The 14,257-nt window shown below is 36.8% G+C and overlaps 1 protein-coding gene across 5 annotated transcripts in view; it reads right to left on the minus strand.

Annotated features, from left to right (window-relative positions):
- UGGT2 (UDP-glucose glycoprotein glucosyltransferase 2) overlaps window positions 1-14,257 on the minus strand; it is a 233,570-nt gene that overhangs the window by 93,362 nt on the left and 125,951 nt on the right. For all 5 annotated transcript variants that reach the window (XM_058438019.1, XM_058438016.1, XM_058438017.1 and 2 more), the window contains 3 exons: window positions 11,332-11,456; window positions 10,707-10,802; window positions 793-895 (listed from right to left, as the gene is read on the minus strand). In XM_058438019.1, the coding sequence (XP_058294002.1) occupies window positions 793-895; window positions 10,707-10,802; window positions 11,332-11,456 (324 nt within the window). The remainder of the gene's footprint in view (window positions 1-792; window positions 896-10,706; window positions 10,803-11,331; window positions 11,457-14,257) is intronic.

The following is a 14,257-nucleotide window of genomic DNA, read 5'->3' on the forward strand; positions in this document are numbered from 1 at the left end:
ACACTTAGACCGGGAGATGAAAGAAAGAAACTTCAGTCTTGAAAGTAGTGTTATTTTGGCCTTTGTTACAGCGGCCAAACCTATAGAATACAAACTCCATGTTTCCCCTTTCCTCAGCTTCACTTGTTTGGCTAACATTATTTATTATACTTTAAGTTTTATCCAATTAAGCTTAAGCTTCAGCTTCTCCAAAAGCCACACTTCACAACACATGAAAGACACCTGTATTGGTCTTCTCAGGCTAATATAACAAACCACCACAGATGGAGTGGTTTAAACAATAGAAATTTATTTTCTCACAGTTCTGGAGGCTGGGAATTCCAAGATCAAGATCCCAGCTGATTTGGTTTCTGGGGAGAGCTCTCTTTCTAGTTTGCACGGGGCTAACACATCATTGTGTGCTCAAATAACCTCTTCTTTGTGAAGTCTCCCTCTCTTCATCTTTTAAGGCCACCACCCCTATTGGATTAGGGTCTCACCCATACAACCTCATTTAACCTTAATGATCCCCTTAAAGCCCTATCTCCAGAGAGAGTCACATTGGGGGTTAGGGCTTAAAGTTCACTGAGACCTATTTCATGTGTTGAAATACGAATTTTGTGGGGAATACAATGCAGTTCATAACAACACTCTGTGCACGGCTCCATCATTTCATTTTCTACATTGAAATATGACACTCTATTAAAACGGTGAAGAATCAAGAGCACAAACAGCTGATTATACTTGAAAACAGACTTGAAAAAAGTATGAATTTAAAAACAAAAATATTTAGTCTAATTTATATTATCTTACAAGCAATAACTGTGCCATTTTCTGTGCTTCTCTTGTTAATGGATCAACAATAGCAATGACACTGAAGAACATATCATTCTCTTGAGGATTCATCTTTATAACACTAAGAAAACAGAAAATAAGATGAAAGATGATGTGTTAAGTTTATACAAATAACTAATCATGATCTTAGCTATATAATTCTTATAAATTGTTTTCTTTCTCACTAAAATTGTAAAATACTGGTTATTTCACACAATGCTTACAAATTTGAAAATCTATTTTCAACAAATTACAAAACTGAAAAGAATGAGAGAAAATGAAGTAGGGTTTTATGAATGAAGTGATTTTTTTAAAGCCTTTCAAAGAATGATCCCATTAGTGTAAAAACTCTGATAATTTTAGGCCCTCAAAATTCTCATGGATTGTACAATTTAAAAAATAAAGCCAAGATGCTTTTGTGTTAGTGGAATATATTTCTTTAGATTTGAGAATAAAATTAACTATTCATACTTTATTAAATTTAGTATTTCAAAAAATCAATATACTATAACAGGTAAGTTCATTAATCATACTTTATTTTGATCCCAGTCTTCCTCTCCTCACCTCATTCCGTCTGTCCTATCCGTTTTTATCTTTCACTGATAAAAGTTCTAAATTAGAAGATGGACTACTTTTTTAAAGGGAAATGAGAAAATGATTAAAAGTATAGAATAGGCCAGAGGGAGACAGTCAATTCTAAATTTAATATAATTTTTTTTTTTTTTCATGGAGAATTGTCATGTTTCTTTTTTTTTTTTTTTTTTTTTTTTATTATACTTTAGGGTTTTAGGGTACATGTGCACAATGTGCAGGTTTGTTACATATGTATCCATGTGCCATGTTGATTTCCTGCACCCATTAACTCGTCATTTAGCATTAGGTGTATCTCCTAATGCTGTCCCTCCCCCCTCCCCCCACCCCACAACAGTCCCCGGAGTGTGATGTTCCCCTTCCTGTGTCCATGAGTTCTCATTGTTTTTTTTTTTTTTTTGAGTGAGAACATGCGGTGTTTGGTTTTTTGTCCTTGCGATAGTTTACTGAGAATGATGTTTTCCAGTTTCATCCATGTCCCTACAAAGGACACGAACTCATCATTTTTTATGGCTGCATAGTATTCCATGGTGTATATGTGCCACATTTTCTTAATCCAGTCTATCGTTGTTGGACATTTGGGTTGGTTCCAACTCTTTGCTATTGTGAATAGTGCTGCAATAAACATACGTGTGCATGTGTCTTTATAGCAGCATGATTTATAGTCCTTTGGGTATATACCCAGTAATGGGATGCCTGGGTCAAATGGTATTTCTAGTTCTAGATCCCTGAGGAATCGCCACACTGACTTCCACAATGGTTGAACTAGTTTACAGTCCCACCAACAGTGTAAAAGTGTTCCTATTTCTCCACATCCTCTCCAGCACCTATTGTTTCCTGATTTTTTAATGATGGCCATTCTAACCGGTGTGAGATGGTATCTCACTGTGGTTTTGATTTGCATTTCTCTGATGGCCAGTGATGATGAGCATTTCTTCATGTGTTTTTTGGCTGCATAAATGTCTTCTTTTGAGAAGTGTCTGTTCATGTCCTCTGCCCACTTTTTGATGGGGTTGTTTGTTTTTTTCTTGTAAATTTGTTTGAGTTCATTGTAGATTCTGGATATTAGCCCTTTGTCAGATGAGTAGGTTGCAAAAATTTTCTCCCATTCTGTAGGTTGCCTGTTCACTCTGATGATAGTTTCTTTTGCTGTGCAGAAGCTCTTTAGTTTAATGAGATCCCATTTGTCGATTTTGGCTTTTGTTGCCATTGCTTTTGGTGTTTTAGACATGAAGTCCTTGCCCACGCCTATGTCCTGAATGGTATTGCCTAGGTTTTCTTGTAGGATTTTAATGGTTTTAGGTCTAACATATAAGTCTTTAATCCATCTTGAATTAATTTTTGTATAAGGTGTAAGGAAGGGATCCAGTTGCAGCTTTCTACATATGGCTAGCCAGTTTTCCCAGCACCATTTATTAAATAGGGAATCCTTTCCCCATTTCTTGTTTTTGTCAGGTTTGTCAAAGATCAGATAGTTGTAGCTATGCGGCATCATTTCTGAGGGCTCTGTTCTGTTCCATTGATCTATGTCTCTGTTGTGGTACCAGTACCATGCTGTTTTGGTTACTGTAGCCTTGTAGTATAGTTTAAAGTCAGGTAGCGTGATGCCTCCAGCTTTGTTCTTTTGGCTTAGGATTGACTTGGCGATGCGGGCTCTTTTTTGGTTCCATATGAACTTTAAAGTAGTTTTTTCCAATTCTGTGAAGAAAGTCATTGGTAGCTTGATGGGGATGGCATTGAATCTATAAATGACCTTGGGCAGTATGGCCGTTTTCACGATATTGATTCTTCCAACCCATGAGCATGGAATGTTCTTCCATTTGTTTGTATCCTCTTTTATTTCATTGAGCAGTGGTTTGTAGTTCTCCTTGAAGAGGTCCTTCACATCCCTTGTAAGTTGGATTCCTAGGTATTTTATTCTCTTGGAAGCAATTGTGAATGGGAGTTCACTCATGATTTGGCTCTCTGTTTGTCTGTGATTGGTGTACAAGAATGCTTGTGATTTTTGTACATTAATTTTGTATCCTGAGACTTTGCTGAAGTTGCTAATCAGCTTAAGGAGATTTTGGGCTGAGACAATGGGGTTTTCTAGATATACAATCATGTCATCTGCAAACAGGGACAGTTTGACTTCCTCTTTTCCTAGTTGAATACCCTTTATTTCCTTCTCCTGCCTGATTGCTCTGGCCAGAACTTCCAGCACTATGTTGAATAGGAGCGGTGAGAGAGGGCATCCCTGTCTTGTGCCAGTTTTCAGAGGGAATGCTTCCAGTTTTTGCCCATTCAGTATGATATTGGCTGTGGGTTTGTCATAGATAGCTCTTATTATCTTGAGATACGTCCCATCAATACCTAACTTATTGAGAGTTTTTAGCATGAAGGGTTGTTGAATTTTGTCAAAGGCCTTTTCTGCATCTATTGAGATAATCATGTGGTTTTTGTCTTTGGTTCTGTTTATATGCTGGATTACATTTATTGATTTGCGTATGTTGAACCAGCCTTGCATCCCAGGGATGAAGCCCACTTGATCATGGTGGATAAGCTTTTTGATGTGCTGCTGGATTCGGTTTGCCAGTATTTTATTGAGGATTTTTGCATCAATGTTCATCAAGGATATTGGTCTGAAATTCTCTTTTTTGGTTATGTCTCTGCCAGGTTTTGGTATCAGGACGATGCTGGCTTCATAAAATGTGTTAGGGAGGATTCCCTCTTTTTCTATCGATTGGAATAGTTTCAGAAGGAATGGTATCAGTTCCTCCTTGTACCTCTGGTAGAATTCAGCTGTGAATCCGTCAGGTCCTGGACTCTTTTTGGTTGGTAAGCTATTGATTATTGCCACAATTTCAGAACCTGTTATTGGTCTATTCAGAGATTCAACTTCTTCCTGGTTTAGTCTTGGGAGGGTGTATTTGTCAAGGAATTTATCCATTTCTTCTAGATTTTTTGTTTATTTGCATAGAAGTGTTTGTAGTATTCTCTGATGGTAGATTGTATTTCTGTGGGATCGGTGGTGATATCCCCTTTTTCGTTTTTTATTGCATCTATTTGATTCTTCTCTCTTTTCTTCTTTATTAGTCTTGCTAGCGGTCTATCAATTTTGTTGATCTTTTCAAAAAACCAGCTCCTGGATTCATTAATTTTTTGAAGGGTTTTTTGTGTCTCTATTTCCTTCAGTTCTGCTCTGATTTTAGTTATTTCTAGCCTTCTGCTAGCTTTTGAATGTGTTTGCTCTTGCTTTTCTAGTTCTTTTAATTGTGATGTTAGGGTGTCAATTTTGGATCTTTCCTGCTTTCTCTTGTGGGCATTTAGTGCTATAAATTTCCCTCTACACACTGCTTTGAATGTGTCCCAGAGATTCTGGTATGTTGTATCTTTGTTCTCGTTGGTTTCAAAGAACATCTTTATTTCTGCCTTCATTTCATTATGTACCCAATAGTCATTCAGGAGCAGGTCGTTCAGTTTCCATGTAGTTGAGCGGTTTTGAGTGAATTTCTTAATCCTGAGTTCTAGTTTGATTGCACTGTGGTCTGAGAGACAGTTTGTTATAATTTCTGTTCTTTTACATTTGCTGAGGAGAGCTTTACTTCCAACTATGTGGTCAATTTTGAAATAGGTGTGGTGTGGTGCTGAAAAAAATGTATATTCTGTTGACTTGGGGTGGAGAGTTCTGTAGATGTCTATTAGGTCCACTTTATGTAGAGCTGAGTTCAATTCCTGGATATCCTTGTTAACTTTCTGTCTCGTTGATCTGTCTAATGTTGACAGTGGGGTGTTAAAATCTCCCATTATTATTGTGTGGGAGTTTAAGTCCCTTTGTAGGTCACTGAGGACTTGCTTTATGAATCTGGGTGCTCCTGTGTTGGGTGCATATATATTTAGGATAGTTAGCTCTTCTTGTTGAATTGATCCCTTTACCATTATGTAATGGCCTTCTTTGTCTCTTTTGATCTTTGTTGGTTTAAAGTCTATTTTATCAGAGACTAGGATTGCAACCCCTGCCTTTTTTTGTTTTCCAGTTGCTTGATAGATCTTCCTCCATCCCTTTATTTTGAGTCTATGTGTGTCTCTGCACGTGAGATGGGTTTCCTGAATACAGCACACTGATGGGTCCTGACTCCTTATCCAGTTTGCCAGTCTGTGTCTTTTGATTGGAGCATTTAGCCCATTTACATTTAATGTTAATATTGTTATGTGTGAATCTGATCCTGTCATTATGATGTTAGTTGGTTATTTTGCTCGTTAGTTGCTATTGTTTCTTCCTAGCCTCGCTGGTCTTTACAATTTGGCATGTTTTTGCAGTGGCTGGTACCGGTTGTTCCTTTCCATGTTTAGTGCTTCCTTCAGGAGCTCTTTTAGGGCAGGCCTGGTGGTGACAAAATCACTCAGCGTTTGCTTGTCTGTAAAGTATTTTATTTCTCCTTCACTTATGAAGCTTAGTTTGGCAGGATAGCAAATTCTGGGTTGAAAATTCTTTTCTTTAAGAATGTTGAATATCGGCCCCCACTCTCTTCTGGCTTGTAGAGATTCTGCTGAGAGATCAGCTGTTAGTCTGATGGGCTTCCCTTTGTGGGTAACCCGACCTTTCTCTCTGGCTGCCCTTAACATTTTTTCCTTCATTTCAACTTTGGTGAATCTGACAATTATGTGTCTTGGAGTTGCCCTTCTCGAGGAGTATCTTTGTGGCGTTCTCTGTATTTCCTGAATCTGAATGCTGGCCTGCCTTGCTAGATTGGGGAAGTTCTCCTGGATAATATCTTGCAGAGTGTTTTCCAACTTGGTTCCATTCTCCCCATCATTTTCAGGTACACCAATCAGACGTAGGTTTGGTCTTTTCACATAGTCCCAAATTTCTCGGAGGCTTTGTTCATTTCTTTTTATTCTTTTTTCTCTAAACTTCCCTTCTCTCTTCATTTCATTCATTTCATCTTCCATCAGCGATACCCTTTCTTCCAGTTGATCGCATCTGCTACTGAGGCTTCTGCAATCTTCGCGTAGTTCTCGAAACTTGGCTTTCAGCTCCATCAGCTCCTTTAAGCCCTTCTCTCCATTGGTTATTCTAGTTATCCATTCTTCTAATATTTTTTCAAAGTTTTTAACTTCTTTGCTATTGTTTTGAATTTCCTCCCGTAGCTCAGAGTAGTTTGATCGTCTGAAGCCTTCTTCTCTCAACTCATCAAAGTCATCCTCCATCCAGCTTTGTTCCGTTGCTGGTGAGGAACTGCGTTCCTTTGGAGGAGGAGAGGTGCTCTGTTTTTTAGAGTTTCCAGTTTTTTTGTTCTGTTTTTTCCCCATCTTTGTGGTTTTATCTACTTTTGGTCTTTGATGATGGAGATGTACAGATGGGTTTTTGGTGTGGATGTCCTTTCTGTTTGTTAGTTTTCCTTCTACCAGACAGGACCCTCAGCTGCAGGTCTGTTGGAGTTTACTAGAGGTCCACTCCAGACCCTGTTTGGCTGGGTGTCAGCAGCGGTGGCTGCAGAACAGCGGATTTTCGTGAGACCACAAATTCAGCTGTCTGATAGTTCGTCTGAAAGTTTTGTCTCAGAGGAGTATCCGGTTGAATGAGGTGTCAGTCTGTCCCTACTGGGGGGGTGCCTCCCAGTTAGGCTGCTCAGGGGTGAGGGACCCACTTTAGGAGGCAGTCTGTCCGTTCTCAGATCTCCAGCTGCGTGCTGGGAGAACCACTACTCTCTTCAAAGCTGTCAGTCAGACAGGGACCTTTAAGTCTGTGGAGGTTCTTGCTGAGTTTTTGTTTGTCTATGCCCTGCCCCCAGAGGTGGAGCCTATAGAGGCAGGCAGGCCTCCTTGAGCTGTGGTGGGCTCCACCCAGCTCGAGCTTCCTGGCTGCTTTGTTTACCTAAGCAAGCCTGGGCAATGGCGGGCGCCCCTCCCCCACCCTCGCTGCCGCCTTGCAGCTTGATCTCAGACTGCTGTGCTAGCAATCAGCGAGACTCCGTGGGCACAGGACCCTCCGAGCCAGGTGTGGGACACAATCTCCTAGTGTGCCGTTTTCCAGGCCCGTTGGAAAAGCGCAGTATTGGGGTGGGACTGACCCGATATTCCAGGTGCCGTCTGTTTCCCCTTTCTTTGACTAGGAAAGGGAACTCCCTGACCCCTTGCGCTTCCCGAGTGAGGTAATGCCTCGCCCTGCTTCGGCTCGCGCACAGTGCGCTTCACCGACTGTCCTGCACCCACTGTTAGGCACTCCCTAGTGAGATGAAACCGGTACCTCAAGCAGAAATGCAGAAATCATCCGTCTTCTGTGTCGCTGGGGCTGGGAGCGGGAGACCGGAGCTGTTCCTATTCGGCCATCTTGGCTCCACCCTCCCATTTAATATAATTAAAAGTTAATCGTGTATATTTGATTAAAAGCAGAGAATATTCTACTGAATTACTGTTTTAACACTATAATCATGTAGGAAATATTTTTCTCAGATGTAGGATGAATTAATTACACGTTTTACATATTACAAAGGAAAAAGGTTACCAAATCAAGAGGTACACATGTAGTTACAGGAATATTAGTTTCTTTGGCAGGAAAAGGCTTTCTGCAATGAGGGGATTAATTGCTCAGCAATTTTTAAAAAAGCTAATATAAACACTTACTTCAAATACGGGTCATCTGAATACAAAACTGCAAGACATTTTATTTTCTATGCAGTTGACGATTTAATTATCTTAAAATAAGAGGGGCATAGTCAGACAACAGACCTTAATGAATAACTATTGCTAGACCTAAGAGCCACAAATCAGACGTTCTGCTATTAAAGTGACTCTCGACAATTGTTGCTTCCTGTAGTTACCTTGGTGAAAATTTTACAAATTACTATCCTACTTTGTAACACCACTCAAAACTGGTCATTTTATGTATGCTGTATGAGATGTAATTATGGCTTCAGTATGCATCTGTTTACTGCTGCTTTTTTCTCCCAGACTACTGCTAATTCTATGAAGTTGTATGAAGCAGAATTCCATAGTCCCCACCATCTGATTATACATGTACAAGACAGTTTTCTGAGTAGAATCCTGAGCCCACTAGTAGGTAGTACACTGACTAACCCAATAATAGAACAGAACATCCTATTTCTCATGCAATATTAACAAGAAGATGCTAACTACCACCTATTTAAGGAAACAGATTTGTACTCAATTGCCAGAAAACTATTGATACACTTCATGTCATTAGCCAGAAGAATACTGTCAAGCACAGTGACAGTTAATTAATTATTAAAGCCCATGTCAGAAAAAAAAGGGTGAAGAACTGCTTAGGTATACACAGTTAATCAACTCTTATAGATATATTGAACACATTTCAAACAGGCTGTTGCAATAGAAAACTCTGAGTTGAATTTTGTTATGATACTGTTAACCTATCTATAAAATAGGTCAAGTAATCTACCTTAAGAATACTGAAAACACTGTTCATTATATAGCATCCTCTTTATAAAGGCTCCTGGGAGAAATTCCTCTGTCCTCCCTCTCCTAAGAATAATTACATTTCACCTGAACACCTAGTTTGTTTTCCTCTTATGAACTTGGGAACTGTATAAACTGGAAAACTTGGAGCCAAATTCATGGTATGCTCACGACAGGAGGGTCATTATTGCCGCAGCCTGCAAGGCTTCCTTCAAGACCTCATAGTTTCTCACACAACTTACATTCAATGTTGGAAGTTCCTGGGATGATGGGGTGAGTAGTTAGGATTGCTATTTTTGCCTTTGTCTAAGATGTTAGAAGAATGTCAAATCCACAGAGTCTAAATGGAAGGGAATAGGCTAATATAGAGATCTTTCAGGGCTGGGGAAAAAATATAATTGTTTTTTCTCATTTTTCACTTTATTCCAGATTTCAATATACTCCTACTCTTTTCTCTCTCCTTTTGCAAACCTTCTAATTTAAGTTACTTTGTCAAATTTAAATTTTCTTATAAGCCAATTTAAATTTTAAAAGTTGGAATTAAGATCAAACATATCAATACAGAAATAACGGATTTATAACAAGTGTTTTAACATATTTAATTATAAATGATTCCCTATAGACATAGAAGCAGAATGGCAAAGATATAATGCTGTGTTTAAATATATATATACATGTATACAAACACATCTCTCTCTCTGAAAATCTGTGAATAAATATTTTAATGTGATTTTAGAAGTATATGCATATGCTCATGAAATATACAGATATAACTATGGAAATAATACTGATAATTCATAAATTCAAATGTAAAGTGACCTGAAGTATTTGCCCATCACTGTGGCATACTGTATTATCCTAATTATCAATTTCCAAAGGCTCACTGACATTTTCTAAAATTCAATAACAGAGTGTGACTTTAATGTAGAAATTTACATATAAATTTAACCGTATTTATAAAACATTATTTTTCCCTTGATAGGAAAGAATGCTCTTTGACAGATAAAAAATGGTATTTCTAGAGAAAATTACTAAAGGTGGTAACTGTAAGACACTTGAGTGAGCTCAGGGAATCTTCAGTAGTATTTTTCAATAAGGCAGTTTAGCTACTTTTACAATTAACGAGGCACTCTCATAGAGAATATGGGCATAGAAATCACATATGACAGTGATTAAACAGCCTTTTATTTCCATCCTACCACAGGAGCCTGACAGAGTAAATCCTCGGACCCTTGGTCCACTCAGCAGCTTTATAATGTGTCAACTCGACCAGGCTAAATCATATTTTCCAGAACATTTCTTGCTTGGGCGGGCAACAACAGAGATTCTCGGGAGATCTAGAGGACAGAGAGGCAGCAGCAGCAATTTTGCAGCTCACACCCTTGCTGCTGATTTCACCTTGCTGGCCTGAGGCAGCAGCTGGGCCTACAACAGTTCAGCTTTGCCTGGACCCTCCCTTCACTCCTCTGAACTCTTGCGCATGCATGTGTGTTTAGCTTTGTGACAGAGGCCACCCTACATTTGATTAATCAGAACTCTTCAGTCACTTTACACATTGAAAATATAAAGATAATATTATTTATGACTATCTTGAGATACTGCAAAAATTACAAATGATCTTAAGCATGAAAGATATTAAAAATATGACAAATTATATCATGTTTAACTTACTTGAAATTTCGTACCCTCTCTCTCCATCTATATTACCCTTTATTTACTAGAATATATAACTAACTGGAATTTATCTTCCTAATACTGTCAAATACATTTATTCCCTAATAAATAACTTTTAATTCTACCTTAAATTTTACCATGTTTTGAAAACAAATGGAAATAATTGCATGCATTAACAGAAAAACCACAAACAGATACGATTACATTCTTACCTGTGATTCTCCCTAAGAAATGTGACATCATATCGAGATGTACGCTTAGGCACAGAGGACATAAGGGCATCGACTTTCATAATAAAGTCACTCATGCTAGATAAGACAAACAGTGTATGAGTTCTTTGGAAAGAGTTCCATATTTCATGTTACAATTAATACTTCAAGAAAGGCTTTATATATCTGAACATGGTTAAATCTACCAAAGTAGACTGCAAAGGGAGACCTACGTATAACAGCATTTCTCTAAAACAGTCACAGCCTTCAACACAATAAACACCAATAATGGATATTTACATATGAAGCAAAAGCATAAACACAAATATGGGAACCATGCATACAACCTTTAGGAAAATGGTTACCTCTTGGGGAGGGAGGAGACTGGGGTGGATGGGTAAGAAACAAGGAGAAAGACAGAGCCAAGGCAAAGAAAACATTAACATCTACAGTTTTGTGTTGGTGAGTAAATGGATGCCTTTTATTATTTCCTTATATTCTTTACATATGCCTTTTATTATACCTTTACTTGTCTATATATTTGAAACATTTTCTAATCTTAAAACAAAAACATTAGACTCAAAATACCAAACCCAAAATGAATTGCTCTTAGAACTTATATACTCACTTATTTGCGTTGATTCCCATATTTTCAACAATGCCTTTAATTTTCTCTCCTAAATTACTAAATGTTATCTTTTCCAACAAGTAAAAATCTTCTACATAAAAATCTTCATCTAAAGGTCCTAAGAACTTAAAATAAAAAGTTATATTATCATATATCTTCTAGAAGATATCAGTTTAGGAAAAACGTTTCCACATCAAATAGATATTTCTTGTTAAGCAAAAATGAATTAGAGATTAAAGATATGGTAGCTATTAATCCTGCCATTTACTAAATACACGAGGAAACAAGATATACTTTCTCACTTTGATATTACAAATAACATCTGTATAAACACCAAAATCAAAGTGACAATATAAAAAATTAGCAAATTATTTCCATTAGAAAGTTTTACTTTGAAACATAAATCATAAATCATGAGTTTAAACATAAATCATGATGCTTCCAAATACCATTTCAAACTGAATTCAATTTTGAAAGCAATCCTATATTTTAAAAAATCTTTTCATTTCAATTTTCTTTCACATTCATCTATAAATTGTACTCTACACTATATAGACATGAATTACTTTATAAGAAAGCCATAAAATAGCAAAACCCAAGAGAAAAATCACATAAAAATCACATACTTACTATAATAATACCAACCAGTCTTCTTTTAACTGATACTGTATAAATGGTTAGGAGCCTAGCAAGGTCACCTATATTAACTTTAAACCAGTAACTACAAAGTTAGAAGCTGCCAAATTGCCACATACCTAATTTCTCAGGACGGCTCTCCCATCACAACCACTACTGACTCTACTACCATGAGCACTTTCTGAGGAAATTAGTACATACAATCATTCTAACACCACGTTCACAAAGCCCTACTCTAGACTGACATAATCTTATGTATAAAACAATTATATTTAATGATAATCAAAAAACATGTCAACCAGATTATTTTTTTTCTTGGTAAAAAGACCAGAATGTAATGGCTGTAGCCAGATTTTCTCACTTCCCCCTTCACCTGCTTCTACAGTTCATCTTTTCTAAAAATTACTGAAACATAGTTCTTGAATCTTTTTATCCCATTTTCTCATATCAAAGGTGACTAACTGGGATTTTGGCATCCCAACTAAATAAATATCATGTTTCACCTTAAATATAAAACATGGGCTCTTAAAAACACAAAAATGGGAACTATAATACTAAAAGTACTCATATAAACATTTCATTGTCTTAAGACGTGATATGATTTTTAAAGCAACTTTGAAAGCACATTCAATATTACATTTCTGAACGACAAATCAGCAGTCTTGGAAAACAGTTGAATTTTATCTATACTACCTCTAGCGACAGGGGCAGTTTTGTTTGTAACATAGAATAAGGAAATAAAATCTTTAAAGTATTGTCTCAAGGGGTTAACTACATTGGCTATCTTTATTGATTAAATTTACCAGAAAACTGGCTGTATTTTGCTTACGTTAAGCACAGCATCAAATAGGAGAAACCTAATGTTTCTGTGTCTTAGTTCTATTTAAAGTTGAAAATTTGTGGAATAAAGTAACTAAATAGCATAAAATCACATAATGTCCAAGTTGGGAAAAAGAACAATAAACTTGAAAATTATGTTGCTTAAATCTTCTTCATAACATTTGAGAAATGTGATTTTTCAGTTATATAGAATAATTGCCGTAACAGACATGCATTCCTTCATTTGACAGGTCATTAAAATTGCAGAAAACTCTGTCAGATTTTCATCCACATACTGAGCTAAAAATGTCTCTCTACTCACAGAAGTTTGATCAACTAGTTTTGATTTTATGCTAACTTTTAGCTAGTGTAACACAAATTAAGTCTACAAATGCCCACTATTTTTCATGATGCCCTTCAAATATTGCGAGAAAATAGCAGTTAATATTTACTGAAAATTTACTCTGTGTTTGGGTTCCTTCTGTATGCTTTAAATATAGGAGCATATTTAATCACCCCAACAGTCCTGTAAGACAGATTATTATCATTCTCATTGTCCAAATGAAGAAATCAGGTGTCACAGTGTAATATAATTAATGGTGCAGCTGGAATTTGAATCCAGATCTGACTATAAAACAAAAAAAAGACCCTGCTTTTTCTTCCTACTCCCTGCTACCCCATGTCTTTCAGCAATTGTGAATATGTAGTGTAATACAAATAAATATTATTATAACAATGGCATTGTTTGTGGCATTAATATTAAATGTCAATTTTAAATTATTCAGTTTTTAATAAACTGTGCGATCATCATTGTACCCTAGTTGTTGATCATTTATAAACAATTTTAACTTTTCATATGTTCCAATTCTAATGGAAACATTTGAACAGGCTCAGAATGAAGACTTATACTAAAATATCATACTTATTTCAAGCATTAAACTATCTGATTCCAAACATTTATAACATCTGCCACATTGCTGTGATTATTATGCTTAATAGCATTACTTTCAGAGTGATAAGCTAAGTATTACATTATTGCTCATAAACCACAGACTTATTTTCCAATATACTTTTCTATTAAAACCACAGTTGTACAAATAAAAGGATAATTGAAATTACATTTTTCCATTAGCCAACAGAAAAAGTCAACATAATTTGACTTAATATCTATCTCCAGCCCCAGTCCTTCCTCTGCACTACACTCATATTCAATCACCTTCTTAACAAGTCTTTTTTGAGGTCCAAACTGAATTCTCTTTCCTTCCTCTTATACTGCTCCTGACAACCCCACTCATCCTGCAGCCTTCCTCACCTTGACCCACAGTAACTCCATTCTGCCAGTACTTAGTTCTCTCACATCTCACACCAAAGTCCCTGGACAATTCCTGTCCATTCTTCACATAAAATACATCCCATATCCACTTCTTACTACCACCACTAGAACCATTCTGGTCCAAGCCACCATCATCTC

Source organism: Hylobates moloch, unplaced genomic scaffold, assembly GCF_009828535.3.
Source record: "Hylobates moloch isolate HMO894 unplaced genomic scaffold, HMol_V3 SCAFFOLD_4, whole genome shotgun sequence".
NCBI classification, from domain to species: Eukaryota; Metazoa; Chordata; class Mammalia; order Primates; family Hylobatidae; genus Hylobates; species Hylobates moloch.